The sequence below is a fragment of the Girardinichthys multiradiatus genome, chromosome 12 (assembly GCF_021462225.1).
Source record: "Girardinichthys multiradiatus isolate DD_20200921_A chromosome 12, DD_fGirMul_XY1, whole genome shotgun sequence".
Lineage (NCBI taxonomy): Eukaryota > Metazoa > Chordata > Actinopteri > Cyprinodontiformes > Goodeidae > Girardinichthys > Girardinichthys multiradiatus.
Window position 1 is genome coordinate 47204551 of NC_061805.1, and position 21284 is coordinate 47225834.

The 21284-nt window shown below is 41.6% G+C and overlaps 1 protein-coding gene across 4 annotated transcripts in view; it reads left to right on the top strand.

Moving 5' to 3' along the window:
* Window positions 1–9975: 9975 nt before the first annotated feature.
* The window catches only part of LOC124877758 (protein yippee-like 1), a 41567-nt gene continuing 30258 nt past the window's right edge, over window positions 9976–21284 (top strand). The window contains exons 1-2 of one of the 4 annotated variants that reach the window (XM_047381236.1): window positions 9976–10227; window positions 20322–20606. In XM_047381236.1, the coding sequence (XP_047237192.1) occupies window positions 20490–20606 (117 nt within the window). In that variant the 5' untranslated portion in view covers window positions 9976–10227; window positions 20322–20489. Of the gene's footprint in view, window positions 10228–10729; window positions 11006–11041; window positions 13291–20321; window positions 20607–21284 lie in introns of those variants that run through there. The other 3 variants (XM_047381233.1, XM_047381235.1, XM_047381232.1) reach the window with 3 other exon arrangements.

Sequence of the window (21284 nt, forward strand, 5' to 3'; positions counted from 1 at the left end):
AGGATTAACTGTGGACGCAAGAGGAAGCTGTCTGAAAGGGATGTTCGGGTGCTAACCCGGATTGTATCCAAAAAACATAAAACCACGGCTGCCCAAATCACAGCAGAATTAAATGTGCACCTCAACTCTCCTGTGTCCACCAGAACTGTCCGTCAGGAGCTCCACAGGGTCAATATACAGGTCCTTCTCAAAATATTAGCATATTGTGATAAAGTTCATTATTTTCCATAATGTCATGATGAAAATTTAACATTCATATATTTTAGATTCATTGCACACTAACTGAAATATTTCAGGTCTTTGTCTTAATACGGATGATTTTGGCATACAGCTCATGAAAACCCAAAATTCCTATCTCACAAAATTAGCATATTATTAAAAGGGTCTCTAAACGAGCTATGAACCTAATCATCTGAATCAACAAGTTAACTCTAAACACCTGCAAAAGATTCCTAAGGCCTTTAAAACTCCCAGCCTGGTTCATCACTCAAAACCCCAATCATGGGTAAGACTGCCGACCTGACTGCTGTCCAGAAGGCCACTATTGACACCCTCAAGCAAGAGGGTAAGACACAGAAAGAAATTTCAGAACGAATAGGCTGTTCCCAGAGTGCTGTATCAAGGCACCTCAGTGGGAAGTCTGTGGGAAGGAAAAAGTGTGGCAGAAAACGCGGCACAACGAGAAGAGGTGACCGGACCCTGAGGAAGATTGTGGAGAAGGGCCGATTCCAGACCTTGGGGGACCTGCGGAAGCAGTGGACTGAGTCTGGAGTAGAAACATCCAGAGCCACCGTGCACAGGCGTGTGCAGGAAATGGGCTACAGGTGCCGCATTCCCCAGGTCAAGCCACTTTTGAACCAGAAACAGCGGCAGAAGCGCCTGACCTGGGCTACAGAGAAGCAGCACTGGACTGTTGCTCAGTGGTCCAAAGTACTTTTTTCGGATGAAAGCAAATTCTGCATGTCATTCGGAAATCAAGGTGTCCAGAGTCTGGAGGAAGACTGGGGAGAAGGAAATGCCAAAATGCCAGAAGTCCAGTGTCAAGTACCCACAGTCAGTGATGGTCTGGGGTGCCGTGTCAGCTGCTGGTGTTGGTCCACTGTGTTTTATCAAGGGCAGGGTCAATGCAGCTAGCTATCAGGAGATTTTGGAGCACTTCATGCTTCCATCTGCTGAAAAGCTTTATGGAGATGAAGATTTCATTTTTCAGCACGACCTGGCACCTGCTCACAGTGCCAAAACCACTGGTAAATGGTTTACTGACCATGGTATCACTGTGCTCAATTAGCCTGCCAACTCTCCTGACCTGAACCCCATAGAGAATCTGTGGGATATTGTGAAGAGAACGTTGAGAGACTCAAGACCCAACACTCTGGATGAGCTAAAGGCCGCTATCGAAGCATCCTGGGCCTCCATAAGACCTCAGCAGTGCCACAGGCTGATTGCCTCCATGCCACGCCGCATTGAAGCAGTCATTTCTGCAAAAGGATTCCCGACCAAGTATTGAGTGCATAACTGTACATGATTATTTGAAGGTTGACGTTTTTTGTATTAAAAACACTTTTCTTTTATTGGTCGGATGAAATATGCTAATTTTGTGAAATAGGAATTTTGGGTTTTCATGAGCTGTATGCCAAAATCATCCGTATTAAGACAATAAAAGACCTGAAATATTTCAGTTAGTGTGCAATGAATCTAAAATATATGAATATTAAATTTTCATCATGACATTATAGAAAATAATTAACTTTATCACAATATGCTAATATTTTGAGAAGGACCTGTACACGGCCGGGCTGCTATAGCCAAACCTTTGGTCACTCATGCCAATGCCAAACGTTGGTTTCAATGGTGCAAGGAGCGCAAATCTTGGGCTGTGGACAATGTGAAACATGTATTGTTCTCTGATGAGTCCACCTTTACTGTTTTCCCCACATCCGGGTGAGTTACGGTGTGGAGAAGCCCCAAAGAAGCGTACCACCCAGACTGTTGCATGCCCAGAGTGAAGCATGGGGGCAGATCAGTGATGGTTTGGGCTGCCATATCATGGCATTCCCTTGGCCCAATACTTGTGCTAGATGGGCGCGTCACTGCCAAGGACTACCGAACCATTCTTGAGGACCATGTGCATCCAATGGTTCAAACATTGTATCCTGAAGGTGGTGCCATGTATCAGGATGACAATGCACCAATACACAGAGCAAGACTGGTGAAAGATTGGTTTGATGAACATGAAAGTGAAGTTGAACATCTCCCATGGCCTGCACAGTCACCAGATCTAAATATTATTGAACCACTTTGGGGTGTTTTGGAGGAGCGAGTCAGGAAACGTTTTCCTCCACCAGTATCACGTAGTGACCTGGCCACTATCCTGCAAGAAAATTGTCTTAAAATCCCTCTGACCACTGTGCAGGACTTATATATGTCATTCCCAAGACGAATTTATGCTGTATTGGCCGCAAAAGGAGGCCCTTCACCATACTAATAAATTATTGTGGTCTAAAACCAGGTGTTTCAGTTTCATTGTCCAACCCCTGTAGATTTCAGTAAAAAAATAAAAGGAGCATGTCTGAAATTATTTTTCCCCTTTGAAAATTGTGAGTCTGGGGGGGTGAAATTCACAGTTGGTTAAAATGGCCTGTAAAAGCATGGTTCTGTACATTTAAAATCTTTTCAGACTTAACAGTGTTCTTTATTACCAGTTTCAAAGAACATTTGTTTGTTGATCATGCAGTTCCCTAAAATTAAACCACAATAAACCCGTGCTGGAGCCGGTGCATGATTACTTTATTCAACAGACTCATGGTCCACAAGAAAACAACAACACGACATATAAAAAAGAGAAGAGAGAAAAAAAAAAACATGCTTTGAAATCACTGGATTATGTAATTTACAGGACGTTGTTAGCTTCGTGTGCTCTAGGGGTCGCTGTGGTACAACAACCTAAAGTCCCTCTGCAGCGTTGTCCTGCACCTCATGAGCTATTACATAAGGTTTGATTCATAAATTTAAAATGTAGTTTATGTTTGTTGATCACAAGCTGTACCACGGAGGGAAGCGATGTTTTTATCTTTAATTTTACAAAACGAATTCACAATCTTTTCAGAGAAATGTATGAGATTTATAACAGTTACTCTGCTTTATGAGTGAAAATGTATACATTTACATTTAAACTGCTAAAAATAAATATTAACATGATTTCAAGTTTTAAAAACAAGGTATAAATAATTAAAATAAAGTATAGAATAACACTGACGTTAATATATAGGAGAAAATAACCCAATCAATCGTATTGATTATCCACGAGTTTGTTTACTTGCTCTGGTTCACGTGCCTGCAATGCGGTGACGCCTGCGCAGCTCAGTTACGTTTACATTTGGTACGCGTCACAGGTGGCGGCGCGCACTGCCAAAAACAACAATCCGCCGCGGACGCGCGCAAAAAACAGCCTGCCCTCGCGCTGATTGGCCGTATTTAACTTTCCCCACCCCCTCTGGCAACGGATTGGTCGACTGCACGGTCTTCGTTGTTCTCATTGGATGCTATTTGTAGCTTGAGCTGTGTAACTAGGCTACTGTGCTGCTGATGCTGCCTTCACGGAACGTGCCATGGGTCGGAACTAACAGCTTTTAAAGAGAAAGGCGTTATTTTGGTAGAAAGAGCAGCAACTTAACATAATGCCGGAGCCTGATTGTAAACATTTTTTCAAGCGTTGAATTTAACAAGAAAATAAAAAAATCGGGATAACCAGCACTCCAAAAAATTCTTAAACTTTAATGTGGGCAGAAAAGAAAGGTTCCGTTGGCTGATTATCCCGATTTTATTGAGTCCCTTTAGTGCACACATTCATCCTTCCCTTTTTCTACGTTGGAGTTGTGCCCACTGTTTTCCTTCTTGTGTGAATTTAAGAAGAACATGCCGAGTTACCATAGACATGTATTTTTATTGTGTTCATGTTTTTAAAAGACTGCTTCTTTCGAAAGAAGCAGGACATCCCAATTTAATATTCAGTCATTTTAAAAACATATTTATATATTTATCTCTGGAAAAGATAGTGATTTCATTTCACTAAAATAAAAAATAAAAAAATAAACCGGAAAGGTTGGGATACCCCACCCGCCTGGATTACCTTCTTTATCTGAAGTTATTTCAGCTCCAGGAGTTCTTGGGTTTTTGTCATGTTGCATGGACCAGTTCTGTTTCAGCTTTAATTTGTTTTTCACTGGGTAACAAGTCTCAGGATTTCCTTAAGTACCCTCCAACATAGTTCATATTGGGTTCTAATATGTTGAGCAGCCCAGGTTCTGCTGCAGCAGAGCATTCCCAAACCATGATAATTCTATCTCTTTATTCACTGTTGGTAGAATGTCCTTTGAACACATCCCATGACAGTTCAACTTGGCTGATTCTGTTGTAGTTCCCATGATGATATTTTAGAGTTTTATAATCTTGCAGTCTGATTTCAGTGTGAACTTCCTCGGACGGCCAAACCTGGACATGTTCACATGTAAACTATTTTTCAGACAGTGGAATGGCTGATTTTAAATTCATTTTAGACCTCTTCAAATCCCTTACCATGCTCATAGGTGGTACCACCCTCTTTCTGAAGGCCTCGGTTAGCTCTTTGGATCTCATCGGGGGCGGTTCCAGACAGGGTCAACAGGAGCCAGTACCCCTGTAAAACCCTGTTATGGCCCATGTACGAAGGACATAACACTAAATTATTTCTTATGATGATATGCGCAGGCCCCCTCCTTGAACCGTCACCTTAACGTGGTGGAGGGGTTTGAGTGCTCAAATAATCCTACAGGCTATGTTGTCTGGGGCTTAAATGCCCCTGGTAGGGTCTCCCATGGCAAACAGGCTCTGTGTGACGGGTCAGACAAAGAGCGGTTCAAGACACCTTCATACAATAGAGGCACGTGACGTCGCCCGGAACGCCGGAGCCGGGGTCTCACCCTGGAGCCAGGCCTGGGGTCGGGACTCATCGGAGAGTGCCTTGTGGCCGAGTTGCTCCTTCGCGGGACCTGGCTGGGCCAAGCCTGAACGAGGGACGCGAGACCATCCCCCAGTGGGCCCACCTAATCGCCCCGATCTTCAGATGCTTAGGCTGGCTCTGGGGATGTGGAATGTTGAGAGATATCGACTAGAAACAGTTGGGCTCTGGAACCCAACACCTTGAGAGGGGCTGGACTCTCTTCTACTCTGGAGTGGCCTGTGGGCATCTCGTGTTGAGGTTTACCCCAGTGGGGATGACAGGGATGCAACTTCAACGCCGATCTGAATCCGAGTTCTGTGCTAGTCCATCAAGATTGTCCATAATGAATACCATGTTCAAGCATAAGGGTGTTCATCAGTGCACTTGGCACCAGGACATCCTAGGTAGGAGGAGAGGGGCTGAGCTGTCCACTAATCACCACCTGGTGGTGAGCTGGATGCGCTGGAAGAGGAGAAAGCTGAAAAGACTTGGCAGGGTCAAGCGCACAGTGAGGGTCTGCTAGGAACGTCTGGCAGAGCCTTCGGCCAGGGATGTATTCAATTCCCACCTCCTGGAAAGCTTTGACCAGATTCCAGTGGAGGTTGGAGACATAGAGTCCGAGTGGACCATGGTCTCTGCATCTATTGTCAATGCTGCTGCCTGTAGCTGTGGCCGAATGGTCTCCGGTGCCTGTCGCAGCGGAAATCCTCGAACCCGGTGGTGGACACCGGCACTAATGGATAATGTCAAGCTGAAGAACGAGTCCTATCGGCTGTGGTTGGCTTGTGGGAGTCCTGAGGCGGCTGACGGGTACCATGAGGCCAAGCGTGCTGCGGCCCGGGCTTTGGCAGAGGCAAGAACTCAGGCCTGGGAGGATTTTGGTGAGGCCATGGAGAAAGACTACCAGTTGACCTTGAAGTGATTCTGGCAAACCGTCCAGCGCCCAGGAGGGGGAAGCAGTGCTTCGCCAACACTGTTTACATTGGGGATAGAGAGCTGCTGACCTCGACTGGGGACATAATCGGGCAGTGGAAGGAGTACTTCAAGGATCTCTTCAGTCCTGCCGTCACGCCTTCCCTGGTGGAAGCAGAGACTGGGGACTCGGAGTTGGACTCTTTATCATCCAGGCTGAAGTCGTTGAGGTGGTTAAAAAGCTCTACTGTGGCAGGAATTTGGGGGTGGATCAGATCCGCCCTGAGTACCTCAAGTCTCTGGATGTTGTAGGGCTGTTATGGCTCAAACGCCTCTTCAACATTATGTGGCAGTCAGGGACAGGCCTCTGGACTGGCAGACTGGGGTGGTGGTCCCCCATCATAAGAAGGGTGACCGGAGGGTATGTTCCAACTACAGGGGGCTCACACTCCTCAGCCTCCCTGGTAAGGCCGATGCCAGGGTATTGGAGAGGAGAGTCCGGCTGATAGTCGAACCTCGGCTTCAGGAGGTGCAGTGTGGTTTTCGTCTCGGCCGTGGAACACTGGATCAGCTCTACGCTCTCTGCAGGGTACTCAAGGGTTCATGGGGGTTTGTCCAACCGGTCCACATGTGTTTTGTGGACCTGCAGAAGGCATTCGACTGTGTCCCTCGTGGTGCCCAGTGGGGGGTGCTCCAGGAGTACAGAGTCGGGGCCCCTTTATTAGGGGCTATCCGGTCTCTGTACAAGCGGAGCAGGAGTCTGGTCTGCATTGCCGGCAATCATGGGACCTGTTTCTGGTGCATGTCGGACATGCCCCAGGACACGCTGGAGGGACTATGTCTCTCGGCTGTCCTGGGAATGCTTTGGGCTCCCCCCGGAGGAGCTGGAGGAGGTGTCTGGGGAGAGGGATGTCTGGGTGTCTCTACTGAGTCTGCTGCCCAGCTTCAGTTAATACAGCTAGAAACCACAAATCAGGCTCAAAACCTGGGTGTAGTGATGGACTCAGACTTGAACCTTCAGAGGCACATAAAGACAGTAACAAGGTAGGCCTTCTATCACCTAAAGAACATCTCCAGGACTGAATGACGTAGCACCAAAATACATAACAAACTTGTTGTCAGTGTATCAACCACCCAGACCTCTCTGGTCTTCTGGCTCAAATCTACTCTGCATACCCAGAACCAGAACCAAACATGGAGAAGCAGCTTTTAGTTCTTATGCTCCACTGATCTGGAATAAACTCCCAGAAAACTGTAAAAGCGCTGAAAGCCTAAGTTCCTTTAAATCAAGACTAAAAACGTATTTGTTTAGAGTAGCGTTTGACTGTGTTATCTAAACATTATTGGTTAAATTTTCAGTCCAACTTTCTTTGCATTTTCTGATCAATCATTTTATCATAATTTTTTTATTATCATCTTTTTAATTATAAATTTTTTATTCTCTTTAATTATTTAATTATCTTTATGCCACTACAATATATTTTTCCTTTTACGGTTCTTTTTCTTTTTTTCATGTACAGCACTTTGCTTGCTACTTGCCACTTGCTACTGAAATGTGCTATATAAATAAATTTGCCTTGCCTTGGTATGAGAACAATAGATGAAAGCGTGATTTGATTACTGAACAGCAAACACTGCACACATATGGAATATATCCGCAACAACTTCTCTGCAAAATATAAGAATTTATTAACAGAACCTGTTCAACTTCAAGTAAACATATTTCAGTTAACAAACTCTTTACTAGGCTTAAACAATTCAACTAAAACTACCAAGCAAAATGAAGAAATAAAGAAACGAATGAACTATACACAAATAAAGGAACAAGGCAACCAACAGGATGTATGCAATGATAGGACAGTTCAATGTGGATAATTATGTTTGAGAACAAAGGTTTATCTTGAGGAATTCGGGATTGAGGTCAAATTAGGTTTAAACTAATTAAGGGTAAAAACTGGTATGTCTTCACATAACCAGTCACAATGCAAAATCAGATGTAAAACATTTTTTAATAAAAAAGTATTTTAAAGAATGATTTGCTTAATCATTAATCAATATCCTTTTTTATAAATGATTGTTAATGTTGGTGTAATTAGTCACCGTTGCCTTAGTAGAATAATATTTTAAAGAAAATATCATTTTCCATATAAGAAGTCAATGACATCTTTGGACAATTGATTCTAAAAATCGTTTTAATTAGCCACCGTTACTCAGTATTATTTTTAGGTTAATTTTTAAGGAAATATTAGCTTAGATTGTTTTTCTACAGAAGCTCAGAAAGAAAGGTTGAAGACAGATTGTTTTAATTACCCCTTTATAGCATGAATGAACGCCGGATTCATTAGGAGCAGATCATAACTCAACTTTTGCCCTCAAACGACGAATATGCTAACATCTGCATCTGATCATAGGCAGATCTGCCAGGGTGAGCTAGGAAAGTGTTTTGGTTAGTGCAAATGGGTCTCGTTAACATCACATTTGTACTGATTATTGAGCTGATTGTGTATATCCTAGTGAATAAACATCTATCATTCCCAGCTATCAGATGCTGTTAGTATGTATGCCATTGCAATCACCTTAAAAACTACAAAAAAACAGTTTTCACTGCATTGTTGGCAACAAAATGATCAGCCAACTTTATTTCTGCCCATTCATATAATCTCCGCAGGTGAAGCTGTGAAACAGTCCCAAGTGAAATCACTCTCCGTCTAAATAGCTGACTGACACACCAATAAAAGAGCAGCAGAATTGCTTGAAATTATTGTCTTCTAGTATTAGCAATGGTTATCTCCATCATCAGTTTGCATTGAAAGGGACTCACATGCAGATAACCGCTACTAAGAATTTTGCAGCTGAGGAAACGGTTTTTCAGGATTTTTGAGAACTTCCGGGTGTGAGGTTTAAATTGCAGTTTAAGGCTTCAGGACATGTCCACCTGGACCATCTCCTCTGAAAGAGTGCCCCTTCAGAAACGTGTTGCCACCAGTGCAGAGCCTTTTTTTTCCAGCAGCAGATTTGTGTTATGGCATCTGAATGCAAAGAAGATGCTTCTGTTAAAAAAGGCAATTATAGAGTGAAATTGGGCACAGAATAAAGATGGACAGCAGGAGACTGCTGCACAGTTATTTTCTCTAATGTACCACCCATTAACTGTAATCTGGGAAATTATTTGGCTGACAAAGATAGGTGACCCTGAGTCCTGTGTCGTGTCAACATTGAAGCATCCTGATACTTTCTGTGTGTGGGGTTTCTCCACATTCATGGTTGTGGGATCAAAACGTGTCCAAGAGCAGCCTCCTCCACCAATCAATGAACAGTTTGGGGATGACCTATGGATTTAGCAGCATCATGGAGCACCGTGTAACAAGGTAAAGGTGATAACAAGGTAAAGGTACAAAGTGGCTCAAAGGTCAAAACACTGATATTTTGGAGCTGTGCTCGCAAAACTCCCGTGATCTTAACCCCACTGAGAACCAGAGGTCGGCTCTCAAACAGAAGCTGTGATCAACTCCAAGCTCTAATAAGACAAGAATGGATAAGCATCAGTCAGGATTTCATCCAGAAGTTAATACCTGGTATGTTAGAGGGAATTACAGAGGTTTTAAACAAGAATCGGTACTGATAATCTGAAGCCCTCCCCTGCATGAAATGGCAATGAAAGCCGTGAAAACTCATTAAGTACTTTAACTGTTTTGTTTAATCGGTGGTTTTTGTAATTCATATGTCCAGCAGCACTTGAACGCAGCATCAGTTGAAAATAAAACGCAGCTTTTTCTGCACTTTTCAGACAAGTTTCACTCCGCAGTCAGCTCACACACTCTCTCCAACCAGAGCAGAGATTTTGATCACACAGCTTCACCAGATAGTTGGATTCGTGGCCGTGCATGTGTTTGGGTTTTGCCCAAAGCGCGCCGCTCTGCACAGATTATTAGGATTTTCGTTATAAGGCCTCAGACGGCACCGCTTGGCCTGAAATCCCACTGCTGCTGCTTTCAGAGGGCTAGACGTATACAGAGGGTTTTAAAAAACACTGTGCCACTCTGACGGATGGGTCTCCACTCTTCAGACGGGACACTCGCTAGGAGAAGATTTCCGCAGATTTCCACGGATCACCCCGAAGAGCGCAGAGGAGTTTCGGGACGGGACGTGCTGATGTTAGTGGAGACTTTTTAACTGATCCAATCCGATCGGGCTGCAGCAGCTGCAGCTGGATTTATGGAACCGTGAAAAGCTATCTGCGTTCCAGACTCCTGCAGCAGCTTCAGCCGAGAAACGCGTTTCCACCGTGGGGCTGTTTTGGTCTTTGCAGGAAGGAGGGAAGGCGAAGCGTCTTTGGGGTGAGTGCAAAAGCAGGGTGACCTACTGGGGGACACAGTGTTATTTACAGCAAGTCATCCGCATTTAAATGTTACCGAGGTGCGAGTTTTGCATCTTTAACGTCGCATTATGTCTTTAAGCATGCATGCACTGAAATATTTACAAGTTGCTATATTTCTACCCTACTTTCTGCAGATGAATGGAACACTTTTGATGTCCTGCTCACATTTATGCAACCACTTATGCAAGTGTGTGATTTTTTTTAAAGAACAGTTTCAATTCTTGATTATTATTCTTAACCTTTTGTAGCACATCTGAGAAGCTAGTGAGGTTACAGCATATCTTCCTTTCAAGAGCCACGTTTTGTAATTTGATATTGGAGTTGCGTTCAAGAGCGCGGCTCATTTCAGGGGATCGGTTGCGTCTTGCAGACGCATAGCCCAGCTAGGCTTTAGTGTGCGTGTGTGTGTTTTGATTGGGGGCGAGGATTAAAAAGTAACGTGAACAGGCGACGAAAACACAAAGAAACGTCGGATTTCATAACACACACGCGCACAGTGGCGTGCAACCCTGCAGGAAGCTGCACCAAATGTTGTGTTTACATCCATCCATCCTGGAATCTCCGACCTTCAGGGTGTTTACAGCATTTTACCTATTTGTTGAAATAAAATGCAATGAAAATAAACACCCACCCCCCAAAAAATAAAACAGTTGGTGAATTGTTGTTTTGGCTGACGCGCGTCCTCGACGTCAGAGCTGCAGGAGGAAATAGGACGACGAGAGGCTCTCAGAGCGCGGGTAGGTCGGCTGTCACATTCATGCTTTTTTTGAAGCTTGTTTATTTATTTGTGTTTGGTTGTGTTTATCCTGCGTGGATTCTGTAATACATGCGCGCATCTGTGTCACTGTCACGGCAGGGTGATGCTGATCTGAGGATGTAAACAGTTGAGAGGCTGTAGCAAAAAAAAAAACAAAAAAAAATGTGACCAAGCTGCTGTTTTTAATTCAGTCCAAACTAAGTTGAAATAAAATCTCACATGTACAGATATTTGGCTTGTTAATGCAAAACCAACTACTCTGTTGCATAATTATCTTGAGCTTTCTATTTTTTTTGTATCTCCTATTTATCTTTTTGCTGTATTTTCTTAATATGTGACAGTCTTATTTCCTAATGAGCTCTGACCTCATCAGTTTTCACAGGAATTAAACAACAATAAACGATCTTTTTTAATTTTTATTTATTTATTTTTTGCAAATTAAGTAAAGAAACATGAAGTAATATTTGCACAACCCTTTTAATCAAGATGGGGAAACAATACGCAGGAAGGAGGTGCATATTTATTCATTTTTTTCCCTGTCACTGAAATGATGAGGAACTTGTATTTATTTACACATCCTGGTATCTGCACGTTACCGCCTACTGCTGGTGGCGCGTTCACGCCGCATGGGAAATCATTTTCACTGCAATAACAACACCATTCAATTTATTTATATATATATATTTTTTTCCTTTGTGCACAAAAACCGAAGAAGGATCTTAAAATTTGCTGATGAGGCCGTTTTGACTCAGGTTATTTCTCAGGTATTTAATCTGTTTTTGTGGCTACAGATCAAACATGATCTGTAAGTAAACAGAAATTGGTTGGTGGGGGTCAGAAAGTTAAAGGTGTCTATTATATATGCAGTGTCTGACAAAAGTGTTGAATTATTTCAGACTTTGTCCCATTACAGCCTCACAATTTAGTGTATTTTGTTTAATTGTTATTTAATAGACCAAACAAAACCTATCAACATTGTAAAGTGGAATCAAAATAAGTTTTTCTTTTATAGGAAAAGTGTGGCGTGCATTTGTATTCACCTTCTTTACTCTGATCCCCACAAACAAAGTCCAATTCCATTAATTGCCTTTTGCCTAATTCAGAAATAGATCCCATCTGTTTGTGAGGCAGGTATGAATTGAGGCGTGATTAGTACTAAATGTCCCAGAGCAAACAGCTCCATTTCACAACCCAAAGAAGTTGGTTCTGAAATGATTAACACTACCAACTTGGAAGAATTGCGACAATTCAAGTAACAAACTGCATAATGTTAGCAGTTTTTAAACCATCTATTAAGAAATCTAGCTAAAAATATGACAGGTAACTTTTTTTGTGCTCTTGTCACCATCTTAGTGACCCATTAACTTGATCCATATTAAAACTGGATTACTTTCAGTCAAACAGTTTGAAGTTTTATTCATTACTCATATAGATACTGTTAGAAAATAGATACTATTTTTAGGTTAAATTGTGTTTTTGTAAAAAAAAAAAAAAAAAAAACATTCTCAAAAAAAAAAAAAAAATAACACAAAGGATATTTGTTAGAAAAGAGGGTAATTTTAATTGGGCTCAAGTTTAAGCAGCTCACTGAAGAAATCCACTGGCATTTTCATGCTGTGTATCATAACTGTCTTTATTTTAGCTCAGTTGTTTTAATGTTAGTGTCTTGTTTCACTTAGTTTGGCTTATTTATTGTGCTTATTGCTGTGCATAAAAATGATTTCATGCGATTATATGATTTTATATAATTTTTTAACAAATAAACAAATGGAGGCATTAATAAAATGCATGACTGGCAACTGTGAACAAATTTCATAAAATGGAAAATTACTCATCACAGTTCTTCCGGACCCCCGACCTTGTCTAGAAATCAGCTTTGATATTTGAAAACGAAGTTTATTACTTTCAACTCGGTTGCCTTCTGTCCTACGGGTCCATGGAGGCAACACGGCCGCCCATTGGTGGAATCGGCTGTCAATCAGAGCGTCCCTCTCCTCCCACGTGGTTACGTTCCCCTCTCTAAAGTAACCAGGCCAGTTCATTACGCACATAAAAGACACAACAAAAGCAGCACCCAAAGGACGCAACAATAGGTTCCCACCTGGAAGCATCACGCGTGGACCAGAACCTGGGACGAAGACAATCACTGTTTTACCTGTAAAAAAAAAAAAAAAAAAAAGCAACATTAGCAGAAAATAACAACAACATCCATCTGGCTGCAGTTCTCCCCACCGAGCTGCGCTTTGCCCAGATCTGACTCAGGTGGTGAGTAGATCCAGCTCCAGCACAACAATGTTTTCATTATGAACCTGTGAGACAGATTCGGTTCTGGTGCCGTGTTGGGTTCACTGTCAGAGCAAGGCTCGGTACGAAAAAACAAGCATGAAAGCATCTCAGCCACACTGTTGCGCTTCTGCTGGCTTCGAGCTCTTTTGTTGTGGATAAACACGTTTGGAAGCGGCGGACGCGGGAAAACAGGGAAAAAAGCACTTTGGAAACGGCTGGGGTGCCAAGATTAAAGTGTTTAGATGCGGTGAAAAGATGCATGCTTTGTTTCATGTTGGTTTTAACTGATGAGGACAGCGAGTCTTTTGTCTGGACACCTCTTCCTGTTCGCGGTGACCAGAGACGCACTGTGCGCCCTTTCTTTGTTTTCACTTAGAAAATCAGCTGATCCTGCTCGGATCCCTGTCTTCTCAACGCTTATCTCACGTTTGGTCTTCAGTTATAGTAATCCTTCAAAAGAAAACCTCATATAATGTCAAAACGGACCTGGTAGAGGGTGAGGAAGTGGACTCACACAAAAGAAGAGGCAATTCCAGCAGCAAATAACTAGTTTGTTGGAGTTTGATCATCTTTTAAAACGTTTATTTGATCAGTTGATTCATCTGTTTATTATAGGAATCATGGATAATACAGAAAATTAACACAATATAAACCACAAAGAAAGACGAGCTTGTTGTTAGATGCGCAAAAGTCACCAAAACAAACGGAAACATGGTCTCCAGACTGTGGTTACTTGTCCATATGGGGTATTATTGAATAGTCGAGAGTCTGCGTCATATCAAGCCGTCAGTGAGGAAAACAACCGACTTTTGTTTGTACCGATCGACCGTCCAGAGATCGGAATTGGCTGATGTTTTCTTTCCTTTCTGATGAGCTCTGACTGCTGACCGGATGAGTTAAATTCATTAGAACTAAGAATTACTACAGCCTATAAATGCACCAACCAACATCATGAACTTTGACACACTGTTTTCTAAGAGCTTTTTTCTAAATAAATATTAGCTATATGCTAGTGACGTGATTTGATACATAAATGGAAATAATCTTGTAATTTCTTCATCTTCTCCAAACCTCTGTTGAAGATTGTTATATTTTGTTAATTAAATATTGTCATTAAACAAAACGAAATCAAAGTGTGTTAAAACTTAAGAGAACAGTCCAGGAAATGCCCGATCCGTGCATCGGTTCTGAGAGTGAACTTTTAGAGGTTTTTTTTGTGTTTTTTAAAACTTTACAAAACCCTGGGACTGATAATTGACTGACGTCTACTTGGAAACAAAAGTAACTCAGTAGGAGAGAGAACGAAGAGGAGCTGGTCGTTAGTTGCTCTAAAGTCAGGGAAGAAACTGAAACATGTGAAACTGTCGGTGGGAAGAACTTCTGATACAACTCACACAGAAATGACTGTTGGTGGGTTTTTATTTTCATGACAGAAAATGGAACACCTGAATGTTGTTGTAAACGAGGGAAAAGTGTCGGAGCCTTCGGACCTGTAAGCGCAGCAACAGGTGAGGGAGGGGCAGCGCTGGCTTTGTCTCTGCCCTTACTGCTGGAGTAAAAGTACACTGGTACTTTCTCTGGCATCTCGTTCAAAGGACTTTAACTCTTGAAAACTGCATGAAGTGCATTTTAAGAGGCTTTGAAACTGTTACTTTTTAAAAACCTGGTGCGCCTTGATACCAGCACCTGGCCCACACCTAGTTAGATGGAAAAGTAACATAACAGATGTGAAAACATAGAAGGTAGTTGTAAGATGCCCTAAAGTAAGAAAGGAAACCAAAACAAACACAGCAGCATACTCTGTGTATTGTCTTTAATTGTCCATATTGGGTATAATTAAGTAAATATTTGAGAGTGAGCGTCATGTTGAGCTGTCAGTAGGAAAAACAACCTATTGTTTGTGTGTGCAGTGGACAACCCTTCCTTTCTGCACAAAGCTCATTTAATGAGTGTTGGTGATGATGCTGAGGTGTGACATTTATAAAGCTTTCTGTGTGTGTGTGTGTGTATGTGGTCACCTCTCCTCGTGCACACGTGCACGTGCCAGTGGGTTTAAACTGGGCTAATTCACAGAAGGGATTTTGTCCTTTTCATGCAGGGATTATGCCTCCAGCACCTGTGCAGATTATGCACCGTGTATGTAAATATGGCTTGTCTGGAGGCCCACTGGTCTTAAAGGCCAGCTCTTTGTTTGTTTACATTTTAATCTAAATGTGTGTTTGCAGAGCAGCCATGCTTCTCATCACAACCTGCTTCCTGATAAGTTACGGAAGCGTCTTTTTGTTTTTCTCATCTGGCCGCCGGCTTCTGTCTCGACGCTGCTCTTCCTGTTGCAGCAGAACGAGCTCATTTGGAAACTTCCAGAGTTGCTGAAGCTTGTTTTTAATTCAGTGTTATTGTTTTTCCTTTTCACATTGTCCAACCCCTGTCATGCACACACAATAAGTTTTCAGAATAGGCAGCTTTCAATGACAAAAGGCGTTTCACAGTTCATCCCATCCCCTTTTTTTGCGGGGATGAAAACGAAACCTTGACAATTCCTACTTTCGACTTTTGCTCATAGACTAATATATTAACGAGACTGGAATTTGTATTTTTTGTCCTAAACTAAAAGGAGTTTGCATGTTTACGGTTTGTTGGTTATTTATAAGGGACAATTAGATCCAAATTGCACCAAATTTGTGTTGCTTCTTTATTTAGACAGAAATGAGAACAACTGTGGTTTTCGCTCATACAGCACCACCCGATTGTTGTGTATGTTGAGCTGTACCTGCAGGAGTTTCACACAAACTTGATAAGTAATTATTTATTGCAGATGAGTGTGATCATTTTGCATAAATGTTATTATAAATTCCAGAAACAGTAGGTTCAACCTGTTCCATCCCTGTTTTCTGCTTCTCTGTCATCTGTCAGGTGTTTGATTCATTGTCAAAAAGCCTCAATGTGCAGAGATAAACGAGGGTAATACCTTTCATATTTTATAACCAAGTCACTGGATTTAATTTATTATTTTGGATAAACATTAACAGATGTACAGACGCTTTGTTTGCTGCCCATCACAGCCGACTGTGTGTGATCCAGGCTCTGAAGCTCATTTGCATTTAAAGTGAGGAAGTGACATTGGATCACTCGAGGCGACTGTGGAGACGAACGGCAGGTGTAAAGTGAGGCTTTAGATTGTCCCGCTTCGAGATGAATATTACCACCAGAAGCATTCAGTGTTAAAGCTGCAAGTACCACTATCTAAAAAGTTCTATAAAATAGAATTTAAATAAAAAAGATTTTGTTGAAAATGTTAATTTATAAAGCATTTTATTTAAACTTGATATCAACAACAAACTAAAATTTTCAGTTCGGCTGGGCATAACAGTACTTACTGAAAAATAAAATGGTCCACAAAAACGTTTGTTTCATATGTTTTGGTTTATTTATACTAACATGCTTCAGATACATATACTAAACTTTTTCTTCTTTAAAAACATCAGTGCAAAAGCTAATATTTATTTATTTCCCAGTTGATTTATCTAGGCATGGATGTAAAAGTTGCCGAAATCATAAGAAAATTGATTCGTTACATTTCCAGTTTCAATTTTACATAAAAACTATAAGGGCTTACTGAATGTAAATATGTCTATAATCTATGTAGATTAATGTTTGGCTTCACTGTGGTATTTCATTGTTCATGTGACAGTGAAGGAAGGGAAGGAATGGCTCATGGGAGTTTTAAAATGTATTTTCTAACTTCCTGTGGCAAATCGCTGTGCTACAATATGCTAACCTATACACATTTGGTTTTAGATGCGTTATGTCCATATTTGTCATTCTTTATAACTAAAGGAAACAAGATTTTGTTTGTCTGCCTGCTCTAAAAGATATGGCGCTTCTTGTTGGGGCCTAATTTTTTATGTTAAAAGTTACCATTGAGTCAAGTTGTAGTAACCATTAGCCACCACTAGGAGGGAGGGAGTGGGTGTTGCAGCTACTTCTGCTCTGATCTGATGATCAGTAAACATTTTGCTTTAATTTCCATCTTTTACCATAAAATATTATATTGTTTTTACTGTTATTTTTAAAGCAGTTGTTATTTACATACAAAAATAAAATATAATACAACATGATGAGTTGTTGTAAAGTTTTCATTTAAATAGACTCAATGCTACTAAATGTATCTGTGTTTTTTCTGTGTTGCCCTAGTTGAGATTCACACCACATAAAAGTCTATTTCTACATCCTCTAGACAAGTAGCCAATATCTTAAATTTGGTTTATGTTAATGTTTAGAAATATGCAGACAGCATCATGTAAACCATCTTCAGATCACATCAACTCAACAGTTTGTGCACCAGAGCAATCTATAAATCACAGAAGGTACAGTATTTTACTTTTCTTGACAGAATATAGCAACCCGTTTGGACCTGCTGCACTGTTTGCAATGCAAATTATTTAATGTTCAAAAATATTTGCAAACCTTTTTATAGAAGCACAATCCTCTGTAGTTCTAAGCCTCTGCCTCCACTAACAGACATGGACCAGCCACAGTCTGCCTGCACACAGACAGCAATGTTTACAGAAACATGTATTTTCTTTGACAGCTGAGCCTTTTAGCAGATGCTGGCTGTAAACCACTGACACATACAAAGCAATTAATAAAAGGAATTGCATCGATAAGATGAATGAGGGGGTCATAAAAGGCAGTAGACCAGCATGTAAAATGGAACAAACCTTTTCAGTGTTTGTTAGGGAGTACTGATGCATGTGTTAAACGCGTTCATGTCATCTTTGATTTGTGCAGCAGGACAGTGGGAGAAAGAGCAGGCCTTCGTTTGTATGGATATTTGGCGCTGTTGTACACCTGCAGAGACGTTTCTGTCAGCAATTGCATGTGTCGATAACTATTCTTGTCTGTCCTGTTTATGGCATCATCTGGTGTGAAATTGTTTCTGTAGACCGGCAGACCTAAAAATAAGTCAGAGGTTCCTTTTTAAGGATCTTTTTAATATGTTGGTTTTAAAGTAGAGCTTCACACATGTGCAGTATCTCAAAAATATAGACTGCTTGGAAGCATAAAGGTGCATCTAAATAAATTAGCATATCATCAAAAAATTCATTTGCTTTACAAATTCACTTGAGAAATTGAAGCTCATATACAGTCATCACTCACAGAGGGATTCTGCACAGTGATGCTATGGTCATTTAAGCAGGTATTGGTATTTTTAGCTGAGTTTGCAGATACCAAGTCCTGATGGAAAATTAAATCAGCATCTCCATAAATCTAGTCAGCAAAGGCAACCATAAAGGGACCTAAAAGTTTATCTTAAGACAGCTGCTTTGGTCTTGATAAAACACAGTAGTCCAACACCAGCAGATGACATGGCTCCCCAAATCAACGCTGACTGTGGAAACTTACTCTTGAAGCTCCAACTCATACAGCTGTCCATTCCTTGTGAATCTCTCTTAAAATCTTTAATGGGTTTCACAATTCTCTCAAAGCTGCAGTTGATCTGGTTGCCTGTGCACAATTTTCTAACCCCCCTTTTTTCTTCCACTTAACTCTATGTGAACTTCCAACTTCTTCAGAAATGACCCTTTGTGCCTTTCTCCTCATTATGGAGGGTGTCAATGTTGAACAGCTCTTTGGTCAGCTGTCTTCCCATTGATTGCGTGTAAAATCATTTTTTATCATTATCTGATGTAATATTTAAATTTTTCTGAGAAATCTGAGGAACAGAATTTTGGGTTTTTATTGGCTGTAAACCATATTCATCAAAATTAACAAATAAAACCCAGAAAAATATCACTGTCTGTAATCTATGTAGTGTATAAATTTCATTTTTTAAATCTGAATTACAGAAACAAATTTACTTTTGAGCAATACATTTATTTAATAAACTGCACCTGTATTTAGTTTTAGATGCACGTAGATTAATACTTGGTAGGCTATAATTTTTCGGTGCCATACATTAAAACTCAGCTGGCCATTAATGTAGTTGGGCTCTTGGATGGATCTTTAAATCCTTTATACCCACATCTAACATGGATCTTTGTGACCAAGGTGTAAAAGTCCAGAGAGGGTGGTGAAGACTTTGTGATAAGGAAAAAGAAACAGAGTAGTGAATGAAACACATTGCAATTTTTTATAATAATCATAATAAAGTGTCCCAATGTCATATAGGCCCATTTTAAAGAATTATTTAGTATTATTGTCTAATAATACAAATTGTTTTAGATAGTTAACAAACAAACTTAGAGATAGGGTGAGGAGCTCGGCCATCCGGGAGGAGCTCGGAGTAGAGCTGCTGCTCCTCCACATCGAGAGGAGCCAGTTGAGGTGGCTCGGGCATCTATACCGGATGCCTCCTGGACGCCTTCCTCGGGAGGTGTTCCAGACACGTCCCACCGGGAGGAGGCCCAGGGGACGGCCCAGGACACGCTGGAGGGACTATGTCTCTCAGCTGGCCTGGGAATGCCTTGGGCTCCAACCGGAGGAGCTGGAGGAGGTGTCTGGGTAGAGGGACGTCTCGGTGTCTCTGCTGAGTCTGCTGCCCCCGCGACCCGGTCCCGGATAAAGCGGAAGACGACGACAACCAGTTAACAAACAAATGTTACCACTTGTCTGTCCAGGATATGCTCACCTTTATATTTACTTCTGAAACATCCCTCTCGCTAAGCAACCATCTCTAAAATTGGATCCCTTTTGCTGTTTTGCAGGAACTTGTGCTGCAACTGTCTTGCCGTTGGGACAAAACGTTCATAAATCACAAATAAGTTCGTTTTATAACCAAGTGAATCACATTGTAGGACATCTTGATTGTCGGAACACTTCACCACATGTCTGCATTAGTTGTGCATAACATGCGATTGTAATCATGTAATAGATGATTGTAATCAAATGATTGCTCCAGCAAATGAGCTGTGTTCGTACTGGAAATTAAATCAGGATCATATTTGCTAAAAATAGCAGGTGTAGACCGTGCCTCTAACCACATCACTTCTCTGGCTGCTTCTCTGCAGGCTCGATTTTCTCCTGTGGTGTCTGTGTGGAGCGTGCCACACACCCACTCCACAACAACGACGGCTTTTGCTTGCATCTTCCAGTGTTTCTTCTGTCAGCAAGTCCAGCAGAGCTGCAACTCTTCCAGTGCCAGCCCTGACACCAACGAGGAGCCCTGCCCCACTGACATGGTGAAGATGACCAAGTCGAAGACCTTCCAGGCTTACCTGCCGTCCTGCCACCGCACATACAGCTGCATCCACTGCCGAGCACACCTGGCCAACCACGACGAACTCATCTCAAAGGTATGACGGTTCTGTTTTAGTTGTACCTCATCCTTGACTCTTCATTTACCACCCACTCGCCAGAACTTCACAGGACTTCCACTGCTGTGTCAGTGTTTATACAGACAGAAAATAGCTTGAGGGGATTTGCAGTTGTCTGCCACATCTCACCACAGCCACAATTGGTGCCATTGGGGCGCTCAGCTGGAGAAGAATAACAATACATACATGTGACACTCTTGAAATACACCCCTCAGCTGTTAGTGCTGGCACTTCACTTAGGGCTAAAAATAAAAGTAGAAAGTGTGACGTTGCAGAATTAGGAGATGTAGGTTACTGTGACACAGCTAAGCTGTTTTTATCTGCGCTAAAATTTAAAACGTGGTAATGTGAAGACAGATGAATCAACCTGAGTGAAGCCCAGCCAATTCCAGCCGAATGGTCAATAAAGTGATCATTTCATGATCTGCAAAATGTGTGTTGTGCTACTGGTGTTTCTTTCCCCGTCACTATGTTTGTTGCTATGTTTGCTTACTTCTAATTCTAGTTGCGTTTGTTTAATGTTTCTGGAACATTTGAGAAGCAGCGCACATCCTTATATATTGTATTTAAACCATCGAACCAATTCCAGCACAAAGCTATATTTGATACAACCAACCTATAGATGTTGTCATATAGTTCCAAACTTTAACAGTTTAT